Here is a 17947-nt window from a genome sequence, read left to right on the forward strand (position 1 = left end):
TAGTTCGAGAAACTCTATCATAAAGAATAATGAATCTTATTGAAATAAAATTTAGCCCATGGGCAAATTTTACGTCATTTGATTCATTTTTTTCAAGTATGATTTACATTGGTAAAACATAATTTCATTTATGTCTCAATTTAACATAAGTATGTAATATTGAATATAGCTTCACGACCTGAGAATTTATCTGATATCCATTGTGATATTCCCAAATTGAAAGGGGATAATTATAAAGTATAGAAGGAGAGAGTTCTCCTTCATCTAGGGTGGATGGACATTGATTATGCAATAAGAAAAGATGAACCACCTGCAATCACTACTACTAGCTCTTCAGCGGACATTGCGCTTTATGAACAATGAGAGCGATCCAATCGTCTAAGCGTGGTATTCATTAAGACTAAAATATCTGCTAGTATTTGTGGTTCAGTAGATCAACATGAAAATGTCTAAGCCTTGCTTAAGGCCATTGATGACTAGTTCATCACTTCAGAAAAGGCTTTAGCAAGCATTCTAATTATGAAGTTCTCTTTTCTAAGACTCACTAATGTCAAAGGTGTGCGTGAGCACATCATGCAGATAAAGGACATTGCGGCTCAACTTAAGAAACTAGAGTTTGAGATGTCTGAAACCTTCCTAGTACACTATATCTTAAACACTCTCCCACAACAGTACGGGCCTTTTAAGATCTCGTACAACACACATAAAGAAAAATGGTCAATCAATGAGTTAATGACTATGTGTGTTCAAGAAGAAGGTAGGTTGGTGATGGAGCTAGGTGAAAGTGCATTGCCGACTATAACCCGTAGGAAGGGAAAGACTCAAGCTAATCAGAAGGAGAAGGGTAAAACACCACCTCAAGCTGATATCAAAAAAGAGGCCAAGTATTTCTTCTGTAAAAAGAAAGGACACATGAAAAAGGAATGTGCCAAATTTCAGAAATGACTTGAGGATAAAGGTAATCCAACCTCATTTATTTGTTATGAATCTAATATAGTTAATGTTAATAAATATTAACACCTGGTGGATTGACTCTGGATCTACAATCCATATTGCAAACTCATTGCAGGATATGCAAAACCTAAGAAAGCCAATGGGAAGTGAGCAAAATATCTTATCTAGGAACAAGATGAGCTCACATGTGGAGGCTATAGGAATATGTTTATTAACTTTAAGCAGTGGCTTTGTTTTGCAATTAAATAGAACCTTTTATGTTCCAAGTTTTTTACGAAACTTAATTTTAATTTCCAGACTTGTACCGTTGGGATATTCCTTTAATTTTTCAAACACATCATTCAGTTTATTTTACAATTCTGATTGTGTTGGGAATGGTATTTTGTCTGATGATCTTTATAGTATTAATTTGCAAAATAATATCACTTATAATTCAATGCATGTTCACACTAGCACTAAACAGTGTAATATTAATGAGGACTCCTCTATGTTATGGCACCGGAGAATAGGACACATCACCCTAGAAAGAATTAAGAGATTAGTAAATTATGGAGTACTTAGTAATCTAGATTTTACTGATTTTGAGACATGTGTTGGCTGCATTAAGGGAAAGCAGACCAATAAGTCTAAAAAGGGTGCTAATAGGAGTTCGGGCTTATTAGAAATCATACACACTGGTATATGTAGTCTAGATGTGAACTCATATGGTCAAAGATACTTTATCACTTTTATTGATGATTACTCATGATATATGTATCTCTACTTGCTTCATAATAAGAATGAAGCATTAGATGTCTTCAAGATATTTTATGCTGAAGTAGAGAAACAATGCGGAAAATAAATTAAAATTATGAGATCAGATAGAGGTGGAGAGTACTATGGTAGATACACTGAAGATGGACAAGCACCTAGTCCGTTCGCTAAGTTTCTTCAAGATCATAGATAGTTGCCCAATACACTATGCCTGGTTCATCAGATCAAAATGGTGTGGCAGAAAGAAGAAATCGAACATTGTTAGACATGGTGCGGAGTATGCTTAGCAACTCCAATCTTCCTAAATTCTTGTGGACTGAAGCACTAAAGACGGCAGTATATATATTAAATTGAGTTCCAACCAAGGCTGTCTCAAAGACACCATTTGAATTATTGAAAGGTTGGAAACCGAGTTTGCGACATATGTGTGTTTGGGGATGTTCGTCTGAAGTTAGGTTCTATAATCCACAAGAGAAAAAGCTTGACCCAAGGACTATTAGTGGGTATTTTGTTGGATATATCGAAAGATCTAAAGGTTAGAAATTTTATTGTCCATCTCATAGCACTAGGATTACGGAATTAAGAAATGCAAAATTTCTTAAATATGACTTGATGAGTGGGAGCGATCAAATCAAGAATATAGTTTCTGATATTGATCATTTAGAGTCTCAACCTTCCACTTCAGGTGATAGATTGTTAATTGTTCACAGCACCCCCCAAGTACAAATAGGTGTTGAACAACCAATCATCGAAAGTCTTCAAGGTATTGACAACAGTCTAGTAGATCAGGTTGTTCAAGAGATGCATGGAATTTCTGAACAACAAGTTGAACCTCATACTTCTCAGGAAGATGATAGTATGACATTAAGAAGATCTACTAGAATTAAGAGGTCGGCAATTCCTAGTGAGTATGTAGTGTACCTACAAGAATATGACTATAATATTAGAGCTGAAAATGATCCTAAGTCTTTTTTACAAGCCATGAGTTGCAAAGAATCTGAATTATGGTACAATGCCATGAAAGATAGGATGAGTTCAATGAAGAGTAATAAAGTTTGGGATCTTGTTGAGTTGCCTAATGGTGCAAAAGCCATAAGTTGTAAATGAGTTTTTAAGACTAAAAAGAGCTCATTAGGCAGGATTGAGAGATACTAGGCAAGACTTGTTGCTAAGGGATTCACTCAAAAAGAAGGAATTGATTACACAGAGACTTTTTCTCCTATATCTAAGAAAGATTCCTTGAGAATTATATTGGCATTAGTAGCCTATTTTGATCTTGAGTTACAACAAATAGATGTAAATACAGCATTTCTTAATGGAGATCTAGAAGAGGAGGTTTATATAAAATAACCTGAAGGATTCCTATCTAGTGAAGGTGAGCATTTGGTTTGTAAGCTTAAGAAATCCATATATGGTTGGTTTAAAACAAGCATCCCGTCAATGGCATTTTAAATTTCATGGGGTAATTTCTTCATTTGAATTTGTTGAAATGATTAGTGGGAGTAAGATATGTTTTCTTGTTCTATATGTGGATGATATTTTACTTGCAACCAATGATAATGGTTTGCTTCATGAAGTGAAACAATTTCTCTCTAAAAATTTAGATATGAAAGATATGGGCGAGGCGTCTTATATCATTAGCACTAAGATTCATAGAGACAAACTTCGAGGTATTTTAGGTATGTCTCAGGAAACCTATATTAATAAAGTTTTAGAGAGATTTTGGATGAAAGATGTTCACCAAGTGTAGCTCCTATTGTGAAGGGTGATAAGTTTAATTTAAACCAATGCTTGAAGAACGATCTTGAAAGAGAACAAATGAAGAACATTCCATATGCTTTTGTTGTGAGAAGCCTGATGTATGCTCAGGTCTATACAAGGCCTGACATTGCATTTTCTATATGAATATTATGACGATATCAGAGTAATCTAAGTATGGACCACTAGAGAGCAGCAAAGAAAGTAATGAGATATCTTCAAGGAACTAAAGATTATATGCTTATGTATAAACGGACAAATAATTTAGAAGTGATTGGATACTCAGATTCTGATTTCGCTGGTTGTGTTGATTCACGTAAATCAATATTTAGATATATTTTCATGATAGCTGGTGGAGTTGTATTATGGAGAAGTGTCAAGCAGAACTTGATTGCCACTTTTACGATGGAAGCAGAGTTCGTTTCTTGTTTTGAGGCTACTTCACATAGTGTATGGCTTAAGAGTTTCATATCCGGGCTTAGAGTTATGGATTCTATTTCTAAGCTATTGAGAATTTTCTGTGATAATTCAGCTGCTGTTTTTATGGCTAAAAATAATAAAAGTGGAAGTTGAAGTAAACATATCGATATTAAGTATCTAGCCATAAGAGAATGTATTAAGGAAAATAAAGTGGTCATTGAGCACATAAGCACTAAATTAATGATTGCTGATTCTTTGACTAAGGGCATGCCACCATTGAAATTCAAGGATCATGTAGAGAAAATGGGACTTGGTTCCACTATGTAATTGTATATACAATCTATGAATGAAACTCTTATTAATTATGATGTTTTCTTATATTAATGTGCACCTTAAGTATTTGAGAAAATTCATAGGACTAAGAATAAACATAAGGTTTATTCATTAAGTGTTACCACATAAAGTATAATACTTAAGAACTAAACATATCGTAATACATGAAAGATAATACTTGTTATTAGAGGACTTATCGCCATGATTTGTATGTTTATTTCTTAAAAAAGATAATCAATGAGATTAAGTTAAGATATTGATCAGGTCAAATGTATGGACCAAGTGGGAGAATGTAACCATTTTTCTTTTAACCCAATTTATTATGGTTCAAACGTTTCCCTCTCTTATTACTAACATTCATAATAGTTAGAATATTTTCTCATTGATTAGATAAAGGTTTTCTCATTGATTGAGATGAAAGTTTTCTTATTAATTAAGATAAAAAATTTCTTATGAGATGAACATTTATTTTTCAACATAGTAACTCATAGCCATAAAGCTTGATGGGAGCTAGGTTATATATAATGGATTTAGTCTCTAAGCTTATTCACTCAATTCAGAAAAATCACACCATCAAACTAGAGTGTTTAAGAGCTTAGAAGATCCAAAGCTAACGTGAGAAAAATCATAAATTTTGAAGTGTAAATTTGAACACCAATGGCCGGAGGTATAATGATCTTTTGGGAGTTTAGTTTTCGATCCTTTATAGAATTTAATTTCGTATTTTGGATCGTATTCTTTTATTCTAATAGTTATAGCATGCATACGTTGTCCCGGATCAAGTTCAAACATAAGCTAAGAAAGCAATTTTTTTGTGATAAAATAAAACTGGATTTAAATTCTTCAAATGAATGCTGTGATACTAAATAATGCATCTTTTTTCACACAAGGTATGGAAAATCAAAAAGAAAAAGGAAAGAAAAGAAAATGCCGCAGAGTACTCAACTAACTCCCCTTACAAATTTAGGCTTTCTACTGCCGCTTAACATGATGTAGAGCTTGTTATAGCATACATTTCCAAGAACCAAGATCAAACATAAGAAGCCTGCTGTTAAAATGATTTTACTTTTAGCAAATAGACAGTTATATTTTTCCAACTTCAGAACTGGATTTGAATTCTGCAATGCTTTCTGTGATAATGATAATGCATCAGTCAAAAATTTAGGTCTCGTAACAGAGAAATTGTCTCACAAACCCCAACCAATTCTACTTATATTTTGGATGCGGTAAAACTACATTCATTTATAGAACTTTATACATTTCAATAACAAAGAGAGATAATTCAGGAGTATATAGAGCTTGCACTAAAGATCTCTTCTGTGACAATTGAGATCAACCATTACACACCTGCTGTTATAGCACAAGTTGTCCAGAGTCAAGTTTGAAAACAGGATGACATGCAGTTATAACAACTCAGCTCTGCATAATAGATTGTAATAATATCTAGAAATGGATTCATATTCAGCAAAAGCTTTGCTGTAATATTGCTCTTGCATCACTGACAAAAATTTCCTTGTGTTGTAACATGTACAAAATTTCGCAGTATGTGCATATTACATTCTACTTAATTCATTTACAAGAAGGAAAGTCAATACATTTCAACAACAAAGAGAGATCAACTTAATAAAGTATGCTGACTACTGGGCTTCCTGCTTAAGCACACATTTTCCACAATCAAGTTCAAACACAAGAGGCCTGATACTAAAGCAATTTTGCTTTGAGCAAAAAGATTGAGATAATGTACAAATTGCTGAAAGAATCAAAAGAATGGCTTTCAGTAAACATCAGGTCCTCTCAGTGGCAAGTGAAGTATCCAGTGCTAGCAGCATCTCCAGAGGTCGTTGCGTTTGTATCCTGGGAAGAAGCTGGTGGCAATTGAGATACTAACCTAACTGCCGGCTTTCGACCCGGTAGGTCTGGCAGCTGCACCGTCCCCTGGAGCATCCTTATAGCCTTCCTCATGTTGGGCCTCTTCCTGCAGTCCGGGTGGGCGCAGCAGAGTCCGACCAGCAGCACTCTCACCATCTCCTCCCTGCTGAATTTTCCCTCCAGCCGTGGGTCCGCAGCCTCGACGATCTTCCGCCGGCCCCACAAACCCCAGACCCAGTCGACGAGGACAACCCCCTTATCCACTGGCCTCCGCCCTGTCGCCACTTCCAACGCCACCACTCCGAAGCTGTACAAGTCGGACTTCTCAGTGGCGAGACCGGTATGAACGTACTCCGGCGCCAGGTACCCCAGGGTGCCCGCCGGCCGCGACTCCCGTGGTGCCCGGTTGTGGCTGTTGAGCTGCGCCAACCCAAAATCGCTCAGCTTGGCGTTCAGTTCCCCGTCAAGCAGGATGTTGCACGCCTTGACATCCCGGTGGATGATCTTCTTCTCGCATTCGTTGTGGAGGAATGCGAGGGCGGCGGCGACGCCGAGGACAATCTTCCGCCGCACGTCCCATGTAAGAACCGGAGAGTAGTTGCCGGTGGTGTGGAGGGCTCTGTCGAGGCTGCCGTTGGGCATGTAGTCGTAGACTAAGACGAGCTCGTCCTCGTCGCAGCACCACCCAGCGAGCGGCACGAGGTTACGGTGGCGGCAGCTGCCGATGGCCGCCGCGAGCTCGCCGACGAACGTGCGGGCGGATTGCTCCACGTTCCCGAACCGTTTCACGGCGACCTTGGAGCCGGACGGAAGCATGCCTTCGTAGACGGTGGCGGAGCTGCCGTGGCCGACGATCTTGGTGCAGTGGAATCCCTTGGTCGCCGATTTGATCTCCTCCAAAGAAAATCTCGTTGGAATTTTGTTCCCCAGTTCTTGCTCTCTTGGTCTCTGTCTGTTCTGAGTCTCGTCTTCTTCTTCTTCCTCCTCCTCCTCCTCATCGCCACCTGAATAAATCCCTACATTGCTGCGAGAATACCAGCAGAGAGCAGCTACGACCGCCAGAATCAAGAAGAGGATGGTGACCACTGACACCACCACAACTAGAATCACCGCGAGTCTTCGAGGATGATCCACGTCCTCGGGATTAGAGAAATCATCACCGGAAGCTAGTGGAGGTGAGGACGAGGAGGAAGATGAGTTGGAGAAACCGAAGGTTCGGAAAGTCCATTTGTGGATGACGTGGAGGGCCGCGCCGCGGCCATTGGAAGCGGAGAAGCCGATGTACATGAACTCGCGGAGGAGGCCAGAGAGGTCGACGTTGGCGACGAGCAACGGACGCCGGGGGCGCGACGCCGAGTAGCCGAGCCACACCCGCAGCGTCTTCTTGCGGAACTCTACCCACGCCGTCATTGGAATACCCTCCTTGAGGTCGACACCGGCGTCGGCGGCGCGCGCGAAGGCGGAGGAGAAGATGGTGCCGGCGTCGACGGCTACGTGGTTGTCGTCGACGTCGCGGAGGTTGGCGTCGAAGTTGGTGTCGAACTCGACGGCGACGGTGGCGGGGTCCCCGGCTCCGAAGGCAGAGGAGGAAGAGAAGAGGCCCAAGAAACCACCCGAAGAGCCGAGGAACGTCGGATCGGAGGTGATGAGGAAGGCGAGGCCGTCGCCGAAGGAGTGGGAAGAGGCGGAGGGGGAGATGGAGAAGTCGAAGCGGGTGGAGAAGGAGGCCGGGACGTGGGTGGCGGGGTCAAGAAAACGGATGGGGTGGGAATGGAGGGCTCGGCCAGCGCCGGCGCCGGATCCAGCGCGGTTTTCGGAGGTGAGGGAAATGGCGCCGTTGTTGAGGGAGGCGTCGCCGAGGAGGGTGATGTTGGTGTCCCAAGAAATGCGGCTGCGGCTCCACAAGATTCTCGACGAAAGATGCATCGCGGAGGAAGGAGGGTAGAGGAAGAGCGGGAAGAAGAAAAGAAGAAGAAACCAATGTAGATGGAGAAGAGAGGAGGACGACATTGTCCTCTCTCTCTCTCTCTCTCTCTCTCTCTCTAAAGAAGCCAAGAAATGGGGACTTGGAAGAGGGAGATTAGAAGGAGATGGTATCGATAGCTTATCGGGGGGTTTGTTTTTTAGTTAGGATCTGAATCGCATTAACTTGTTTGATTTGGCTCGGTTATATGTAGTGGTGCGGCCGCGTGGGTGTTATTGGTTCAAGCTTAATTGAGCCTTATTATTGTCCTCCTAGCTCCGTGATCCACTGCGCCACAAAGTTTTTGACTAAAATACTACTACAGTAAATTTTATTTTCCAAACAAGACCACTGGTCAAATTATTTGTCAAACTAGTACCACAAGAAAAATCACTTTCTCATATAGCGACATATTCCTCTAATCATCTGAGTTGCATATTTAAGTAATTGACGAAAATGATTAATGAATTATTCTATGAGAAAGTGATTCATAAATTGTTCTATGAGAAAGTGTTTCTTGGGAGACTTAAACAATCCATCAACTTATTATGCCGTCACACTGTGGTCCATAAATCGATTTTGCGAAGCGCGACTTAATAATCGCTTTCTCTAAAGGCCACTTAATAATCACTTTTCTAGAAAGCATTTCTAATACACATCTGTACCAAAACCTACAATCTAATTTGAAACTTTAAACTGAAACAAAATGTGTACTAAAAATTGAGTCACGCCAGAAATTGATACTTACAAAATAAAATCTAAATTTTAAAAAAATCAGTTAACTTGACAACTTAACCATCTGTGTCAACTAACAACACACCTACCAATAAAAATTAGGAACTTAATAATATAGGAAACTTGCTATAAAACCAAAATAATAATTAGCAAAAAAGTTTAACAAAATTAAAATACATCATAACTCCCTAAATATTCACAATAATAGGATAAAATTAAAAATGAAAATAAGTAATTATCGACTATCCTCTTGGTACATAAAAATGAAGGTGTGATGATTTCTTTCTCCTGTAAACAATAACTCCTCGTGTAGATAGATCTTGTGTCATCTAGGATGTGGGGACCTCTATTTTAGGAGCTTCTATCTCTCAGGTTACCTCAATTTCGAAAGGGACCTCCAATCCCTTGTGTGTTGGTCTAGAAGACTCCCCTCGTCCTCTTCCTCTACAACCTTGTCCCCTCCCTTGTCTGCCATGTTATATCCCTCATGCAAATAGCTCTTATGTCAACTGGGATGTGGGGACCTCAATTTTAGGAGGTGCAACATCCTCATGAGCTAGAGGTGCAGAATCCTTATGAGTTGGAGTTGCAGCGTCCTCGTGAGCTAGATGTATAAGACGTCGTAACTCATTAATCTTATTTAATACTGTCACACATATCTCACACATCTTTGTCATCGTAAGACGCAGCCCCCTATCACTACTCCACATATGTAGTGCATTCATACCTCTAGTATGAATATCTGCTAAAGTATGAACCTACGAGCAAATTGCAAGTCAAATATACATAATACTATGAATAATAAATTAAGTTATAAAAAACTATACATACCAGAGTCTCGAGGATGCTATTAGATGGATAAAATTGCATAGGGGTCAATCACATAAAGAGGTCAGCAAATCCTATCAGTCCAATATGTGGGGCCTCATTCACTATTATATCTATCCGTTGCTCCTACATACGAATGTATGCTGCATGATGCGTCTACCAGCGTTAACTGCTCTTTCCACACTTATCAACCTCATGAAGTGCATCCTCTATATTACATGCTATTGGGATCTATTATATGTGACCAAACTATCGCATACCACGATCAGGAAAATGTCACTCCATCACATCAAAGCATATGAGGGGAGCTCTAGTCCTCTATATGTGACTATCTAATGTACATATGGTAGGTAAAGTAGCCATAACATTTAGTATATGGCTCCCATATCATTTGCATTATAATAAAATAATTAGTACAAAATAAAAGATGTTTACTTTGTATTATTATTTATCAACTACCTAATCATCTCTCTGTTAATCTAATTGATCTTTAGTATTGCAATACATGTGGCACCAAATTATGCTAAAAAATCAAGCAGCACTGCCATTTTGCACCAATGGATCTGCAGGTGGGGGTGGTACTTGTTACAGACAGATCTAGAATGATCCGTTCGTAGAATGATTATGAAAATTTAGGTGGAGGTAGCTTCGTGAGTTAGGGTTCTAATAGCTCTAGTTTCACCTAAATCGGAGGTTGAAATGAAAAGATAAAAATAAAATAATGGAGATAGGTCAGAGAGGGCAGAACGGTAATTTCTGACATTGTAGCGGTCATCAGAGGGTGGTGGACGGACGGCCAAGGGTGGAGGTGGACGGCCGTGAAGTAGGGTGACTGCTAGAGGTAGGAGGTGGCTAGGGTTTGGATGCTTGTAAGGGATCTAGCTAATGTAAAAAGATAAGGACGAAAATAATAACTAGCTAACTCAGATTTCTCTTCATGATCATTATCAACTCATGTACACCCCTATTTATAGGAGTAAAATCCTTAGCGGATCGGATCTACATGTAGATTATCCGATTTATTTGAAATTCAAAACATAAAGATAAAGCTAAGTAACTAATTTGACTTGACTCGACTTGACTCGACTTAACCCATGTGGTCGGATCGTAACAGTACTACGGGTGGCTAGTCATATTGCTCAATATGATCACCAACTGCTTCAATAGGAGATAGGAGCCTTTTGGGTCGTCCAACATATAGGCATTTCCATACCCAAAACTGATTTACCTATATATATATATATATAATAGACAAAATAAATAGAAGTAGATTATACTTGTAACAAGACAAGGGAGCATGCTATCTCTGATGCACCGAAGCGAGAAGCTCGACCTAACTCTCGATAAGTACTGCTAGTGTTGCACTACCCCAGCTAATAGTCCTAGTATATTGCAAGTCACATAGTAGAGGTAAATAAATTAGCTAGACCACAGCTCCTGACTTGTCACCCAAAATGTAGCCACTCAAAAGTGATAAAATGTAGGCCCGAGCATATCTCTGTACAATTTGATCATTAGCATTTGCGAGTAGCATCGCAAATATGTCACGCAACCACTGCATCCGGATCAACAAACCTCGCATAGTAGTCTAAGGTGGTGTAACTCCTAAAAGCTCTTGACATAACTCCGACCATCTATAATCTGTGCTACCAGTGACAACTAGACCATGGACATGCAAACCCATAAGTATCGCCATATCTTGCAAAGTCATGGTGGCCTCCCCGACTACAAGATGAAATGTGTGTTTCTCATCGCCCACGCTTAGTTAGAGCTATAATTAGTGCCTAGTCAAAAGTAATCTTTGCTACTCTATAGGCAAAGTAGAATCCGCTCTAGACAAGAAGACAAAGAATTCGTGAATGGGGCACCCACTGTCTCAAATTTTACGTAAAATGATATCGACAAGTTAGGCTACTCGGATCCTGCAATTTGTAAAAACAAAAATAAGTCATATGAACCACTTAGAGCATGTCATATGAATCATCCATACCATGGTTTTTAACTAATAAAAAATCCTATAACTAATAATAAACTTTTTTTGTTCCACTTTATTAAGTCTTAAGAGAACGAGAAAAATGGTAAATAAAGATAGCTCTTACCTCACCTCTCCAAATAACCTTAAATCTATATTATTTCTACAACCTCAAAATAGATCTATCTATAGGGCCTAGATCCTCATATGAAGCCATGTGCTCACAACTACATGAAATTATATTCATAAATATGCTTAAGATCATGACATAAAAAAAGTAACATAACACATAAAATGATAAACATGCTAAATATTTACAATTACATTTAAATCAATGTTTGTGTTTAACTCTTCATTTATAACATGACAAGTTTGTCGATTATGGCATTGTTGTGTGCAACTCTCACATGTGATTGCTTGACGCCCTTTCGTTTCATCCATCTCATTATGAATCATTGTCGATTTTGGCCGCCCTTTAATTATCCGTTTCATTAATGGATCGAGTAACAAGATTGGACCATCGTACTATGTCCAATAACCTTGATTACTAAGTGGTGTAAGCTCAGGTCCTCATGTGTTCATATATCCTTTCAATTATATATATCTTATCAACAAATTGCATCTAGTCAAGCTGAATGGACTTACAAGCAGCAAGTACGTGCATGCGAGGATACCGATGTTATTGTCATTTTCCACAAGTATAAGTGTTGTTACTTAGATTAACTGTTTGGTCATGTTCACCTCTTTCTATACTTTATAAAGAACGTGTAGTGGTAACACCAAAAATACCTCAATGGTGATGAAACCATGCATAATGTATAAATTTGTTATCTTAAGATCTGCACTCAGAGTAGCAGTGATGTTAAGCGTGAACTGTTGGTTAGTTCTTAAATAATCATCTTCATGTTTGCGCCTCTCATAGAAGTAGTAGACTGAGCGGTAAAATGTTAATTACACTAAAACTATTATTAGAAAGAATCAAGCATTAAGTAATATATTATTAACCACTTTAGATAAATTAGTAGTCATGAGTCTATAACGATGTCCATTATCATGAGCTAGAGCCCACTTTTTAACTGGGATGTCATCAAGCAATTTCTTTGCATCTGGATGTAACCACTCAATTCGTAACATCCAAAAGTCAAAATTTTGGACTTGACTTTCCATAGCAATTTGATAAACAAAATATATTAAAGTAGTATTGTGAAAATATTTATTAAAATTGCTAACTTTATAGCGTAAACAAATGTGGTGATAAACTATTGGCTCCTTCCAACCATTCCTTATCTTTGATGCACAATAAGATGATGCAAACATGCAAGAAACCAACTAAAACTCAATGCATTCTCACTCTCTAGAATAGCAAATACAAGAGAAAATATCTAATCATTTCCTTTAGTGCCTGTAGCAATAATTGAGACACCTTTATATTTACCACATAGATGTGTGCCATCAATATTTATTACAAATCTACAATGTTTGAATCCATGAATTAAGCTCCAAAAGATATAAAAAATATGTCTAAATATCTTTGTGGTTGGGTCATCCAATATGACTTTATCCCACTGAACCACTTTATTAAGATTTTTATGTTTCACTTCTATCATTCAATCAAGAAGGACTGAACAAGCAAGATTATGAGCATAAAAATTATTGACCCTACTAGTATGCAAAATAGTAGTAAAAGAGTGAGCAGCATGCAAGTTACGGCACGCTCTAATCCAAGACCTAATGACCAAAGGAATATCATCAGGTGAATTAGAGGAGAAAGCATCGACTACTTGTTTTGCAATTAGAAAAAGAAGCACCCGCTCCAAAGGTATGAGAGCTTGAAACAATTTGAGTCCTACTAGTAGAGCTTGAGCTTCTCCTTCTATAGCCGAAGGACAGCCCGGTAAATAAATAGCCTGTCGAAATAAACTAGAGGATGCTGATTGAAGATAAATGGCAATAGCTTACATGATTCTGTCTGCCCATCTAATAGATTTGTCATGACCTTTTGTTTTGCTTTCTATGTCTTTCGATATGAAATCTGATAATAATAAGTATAGATAATTTCTTATTTGAGACTAATTATTTTTATACTTATATTCTTTCTCATAGAATCTATAAGTTCGTGAGCCATAAATTTGATATATAATTGATGATGATCTATATTTAGTGAAAGGTTGAAACAAGTATGAAGACCAATATATTTTATTATTTCTCACATCCCATAGCTATTGTGAATATATGCTTGCACATTTCATTGACAAATATTATCTTGTTGGCACTTCACATATAAAATAATAGGACTAAAATATTTAACCTTGTATGTGGTGTAAGACAATTGCTTACTTTTTTAAATACATATACGACTCGTCTTTGCTTTTAAACAATAGACCAACACGTGACTTATCACTAATATTCTATGAAGCAACTGATAACCTTGTACTTGGTTACTAACAACCATATGAGGTGCCCAATTTTTGTTACACCACTCTAGTAGAGGTTCAAATAAAGGTGGCACAAATGATCTTGATCATCTTAATCAGCCTCTAGTTGCTAGTCAATATCCTCATCAGATGTGGAACTACAATCATCATTTGTTTCTGCACCACACATAATATCTACTATATGTGAGATATTAAATTCTACCATTTCGTTGACTTGGGCCTACATTATGCTGATCTTCATTACTATTCAGATGAATTACCGGTTGAAATATCACATGCTCACATTATTTAAACTTGACTCACTTGGACCTACATAATATTGTTCATGATAATTCAGATCAGCTCGTGCTTTAGATATTACTAGGCCAACATTGTTAAAACTTTGTTGACTTAGCTTTGCGTAATATTATTCATAAAATTCAAGTTTACTAGTTGTTGAGATATCACTTGTTTATTAGATTATGTGAGCAAAGTAGTGAATTCCATCAAACCACCATGTACTCTGTCAGTTGGTGTAGACTCTAAAAATAATTCCACCAAACCACCACTTTGTTCAGGACAATCAAGCATTGCATCCACACTTTCGTCATCAACAATCGGCATAGTATCAAATTTACAACTAAGGTTGCATAACCTACAATGCAATTCCAAGTTCCATTCACCTCTACTTAGTCCGGTAAGTATTGATATTTTATCTAATAACTCCTCATATGTTGACCTCTTATCCACTCTAACAAGTCTTTTTATTCCACTATCATATTTAACACTATTGATCCCCCTCGTAGTTGAGTCACTCTAATAAGCGATTGATACATTTAGTTAGAATCTTTTCTTATTGCATTAGTTATTTATTTTTATTAAAATAAAATTCCTATAGGTCGCGTTCGAACGCAAGAGGGGTCGCGTTCGAACGCCCTTGCGAACACCTGCATCAAGTTCGCAAATATAGAGAACGTGTAATACACGTTCGAACGCGGTCGGGCGCATTCGAACGCCTGTATCGCGTTGCACATACAGAGAACGTCTTTTGTGCGTTCGAACGCGATCGGCAGGAATCTTCTAGAATTATGGTTACTTATTGTTTTAGGACTTATTGAGTAGCCTCTATATATATGTGGATGGTAACCAAATTCATAATGCTATTAGAATATTGATTTCTTGCCTCTTTATTATCTTTCTACCCTAATCTCCCTCCTCCCTCTTCACCATCCTTCCACCTCTTCTATTGGCATGGTTTTTCCTAACTTCTAATCTCCCTCGATTATTGAGCCACCCTCTTCTTTGGGATCTCAACCACTTCATTCCCTTCGTCTATATCACTCAATCACATTCACCATCCACCTTCATCTCCATACCCATCCATAACCCTAATATCTACTCCACCCATCACCACCACCATCACCCACGTTATTTTGTGTTTTTGTCTCTATTGCAGTTCGAGTCTACAAAAGACGTAAATACAAAAGTTGTAGATCAAGAAGTTACAAATTTAATCCAATTGGTTTCGTAATTTTTTGATTATATGAGAATATCTGACGAATATTTTCTCACAGTTGCATAGACTGCTTTCTATAATAAATTCAGATCTTATATGAATTGTTCCGTAACTTATCTTTTAGTACAAGAACCCATTAGCGATAGACACTGATTTCGAAGCCATAATCTGTATGAAAAATAATAAGAAAATCTGTCAAATATTTAATTAAAGAACTATGAGGACTTCCTAAAATATCATAATTTATTAAATAGATTAAATTTGGTTTGGCATAACATATTGATAGTTAGAATTGGATACATTATCATATGAACAGTCCCAAATATAAAAATATTGTTTCCTTTTTCTTGTTTTCTTGGAATCTTTAGTGCTTTATGCTTTCAATTGAAGAGAATAGTCTCTAGGTATATGACAATAATGCCAAAAAGTTATGCAAGTGAAAATGATAACTGTAAATGTAGCTGATAAAAATTGTTTGTAAGGCTTGTGCTTGCGGACTTTCCTAAAAGCGTTCTCAATACTTAAAGTAAATTATATATGAATTCTCCATCACCCACAATGGCCAAAATTGAAGAACATATGGTATAAAATTAAAAAAAAAAACATCTCGTATAAAATTGAAGAACATATAGTATAAGATAAGTTTCAACAATTGAAGAATCCACTTCTTAGGTTAACATTTAATCATAAGTACCAACAATAGAGTTTTTTAGAGACTAATTATCAATTGAAGAATCCCCTTCTTAGGTTAACATTCAACCATATTACACTGAGAGAGAGCTTACACTAAGAGAGGGAAGGAAATGTCGTGAGAGAGAGGGAAGGAAATGCCATTGCACATCAGCAACCGGCTAGCAACCCACGAGGATTGTGAGATAGAGGGAGATGGTAGAGAGAGAGAGGGTGAGATCAATACTGAGAGAGAGAGACACGGAAATGTCGCACTACTCGTCAGCAACCGGCTAGCAACCCGGAAGAAAGAGTTGGGACAATGACTAAGTGTCATAGGTTGGCTTTTGTATAAGTTAAATTGCTCTCTGGGAAAGCGATTTTGGGTGTGAGAGAAAGAAAGGGTTAGAAAAATGACTAAGTGTCGTGGGTTATTTTTTGTATAAGTCAAATCGCTCTCTGTGAGAGCGATTGTTAAGGCACTATCCGAGAGAGAGATTTATCGGCTTTTTCAAAAGTGATTTATTTGGCTACAAAATAAGATTATGTGGGACTTAGTTGATTAATCGCTTTCGCATACAGTGATTTATGAATCACTTTCCCATAGAGCGATTTATTTAATCACTTTTGCTAATTACATAGAAATGAGACTTAGATGATTAGAGGAATAATAGTCACTATCCGAGAAAACAATTTCCCTATAGTACTAGTTTGGGAAATCGTTTGAATAGTGATCTAGTTTGGGAAATAGATTTTATTGTAGCATTATTTTGGTCAAAAACTCCATATCGACTCCGTCGCATCCTTTCATTTTGGCATCACTGCTCTCATGTGTCTAATTAACTCATAAGATCCACTTCGCCTTGAGACGTTGATCAAGGGGTACTCAATCAGGGACTAACTAATAGTCTTGAGCTCCCGAATGACTGTCATCTAAGAGGATGAGGTTTGTCAACTTGTCCTAGCCCATAAGGTGTAAACACTTTCTTATTTCTCTACTACCTTCATCCTAGAAGAATTAACAACCTTAGCAATATGGTCCACAATAAGGTATCCAAGGGGATGACAATAGGATAAAGTCAAAAACCAAATTTGTTGGGGCAATCTTGCCGGCCTTAAAGATATTAGTTTTTATTCACCTTATCACGTACCGGTCAATGCAAGAGAGAAGGTCCTCGTGATTACGAATAAAGAAGCATGAGAGGAAAATCTTAGTACTCAAATATTCAAAAGGTAATGTACCCTTATTAATGTTTAAGATACGCAAAAAGTTAATCTTAAGACTAGCATCTAATTTAGGGGCATAAAAATCTTAAGTTTAGCAATGTTGATATAGAGGTTAGTGAGATTTTCATAAACTTTGAAAGTAGACCTCAAACTACTGCAGGAAACCTCAACAACCTTAATGATAATTAAAGATCATCGACATATAAAAGATGGCTCAAAGAGAAAGTATCACTCAGTCTGAAAGGAGTTATGGTATGGCTAGCAGCAACATTAAAGATAAGAGAAGAAAGGATCAGAGCAACCATATAAATAGATACTGGATAATGGATAACCTAGTTGAACACCCCCTACGACTTAAAAGCTACTAAGAAACATTACAATTAATCATAGCAGAAAGATAATTAATGCAAGCTCTGATCCATTCGGTATATTTAGTAGGAAAAATTATATGCGAAAGCACTCCCAAGACCCTAGACCATAAAAAATGATCAGAATCCTTCTTGAGATCTATCTTAACCACAAGGAAAGCGTTGACC

The 17947-nt window shown here is 37.8% G+C and overlaps 1 protein-coding gene and 1 pseudogene across 1 annotated transcript; both read right to left on the reverse strand.

Annotated features, from left to right (window-relative positions):
- Positions 1-5649: 5649 nt before the first annotated feature.
- LOC140785789 (L-type lectin-domain containing receptor kinase S.7) lies at positions 5650-8185 on the reverse strand. The gene has a single exon (XM_073133789.1). It carries the CDS (start codon positions 8095-8097, stop codon positions 6013-6015), a length of 2085 nt encoding a protein of 694 aa, XP_072989890.1. The 5' UTR covers positions 8098-8185; the 3' UTR covers positions 5650-6012.
- A 3962-nt stretch (positions 8186-12147) lies between these two features.
- On the reverse strand, positions 12148-12752 carry LOC140785687 (uncharacterized; annotated as a pseudogene).
- Between the last annotated feature and the right edge of the window lie 5195 nt (positions 12753-17947).

This window comes from Typha latifolia, chromosome 4 (genome assembly GCF_019914945.1).
Source record: "Typha latifolia isolate L0001 chromosome 4, TyphaL0001v2, whole genome shotgun sequence".
Classification (NCBI taxonomy): Eukaryota; Viridiplantae; Streptophyta; class Magnoliopsida; order Poales; family Typhaceae; genus Typha; species Typha latifolia.

Excerpts from the sequence above, each read along its gene's own strand:
- LOC140785789 (XM_073133789.1), bottom strand. The coding sequence starts at position 8,097 with ATGTCGTCCTCCTCTCTTCTCCATCTACATTGGTTTCTTCTTCTTTTC.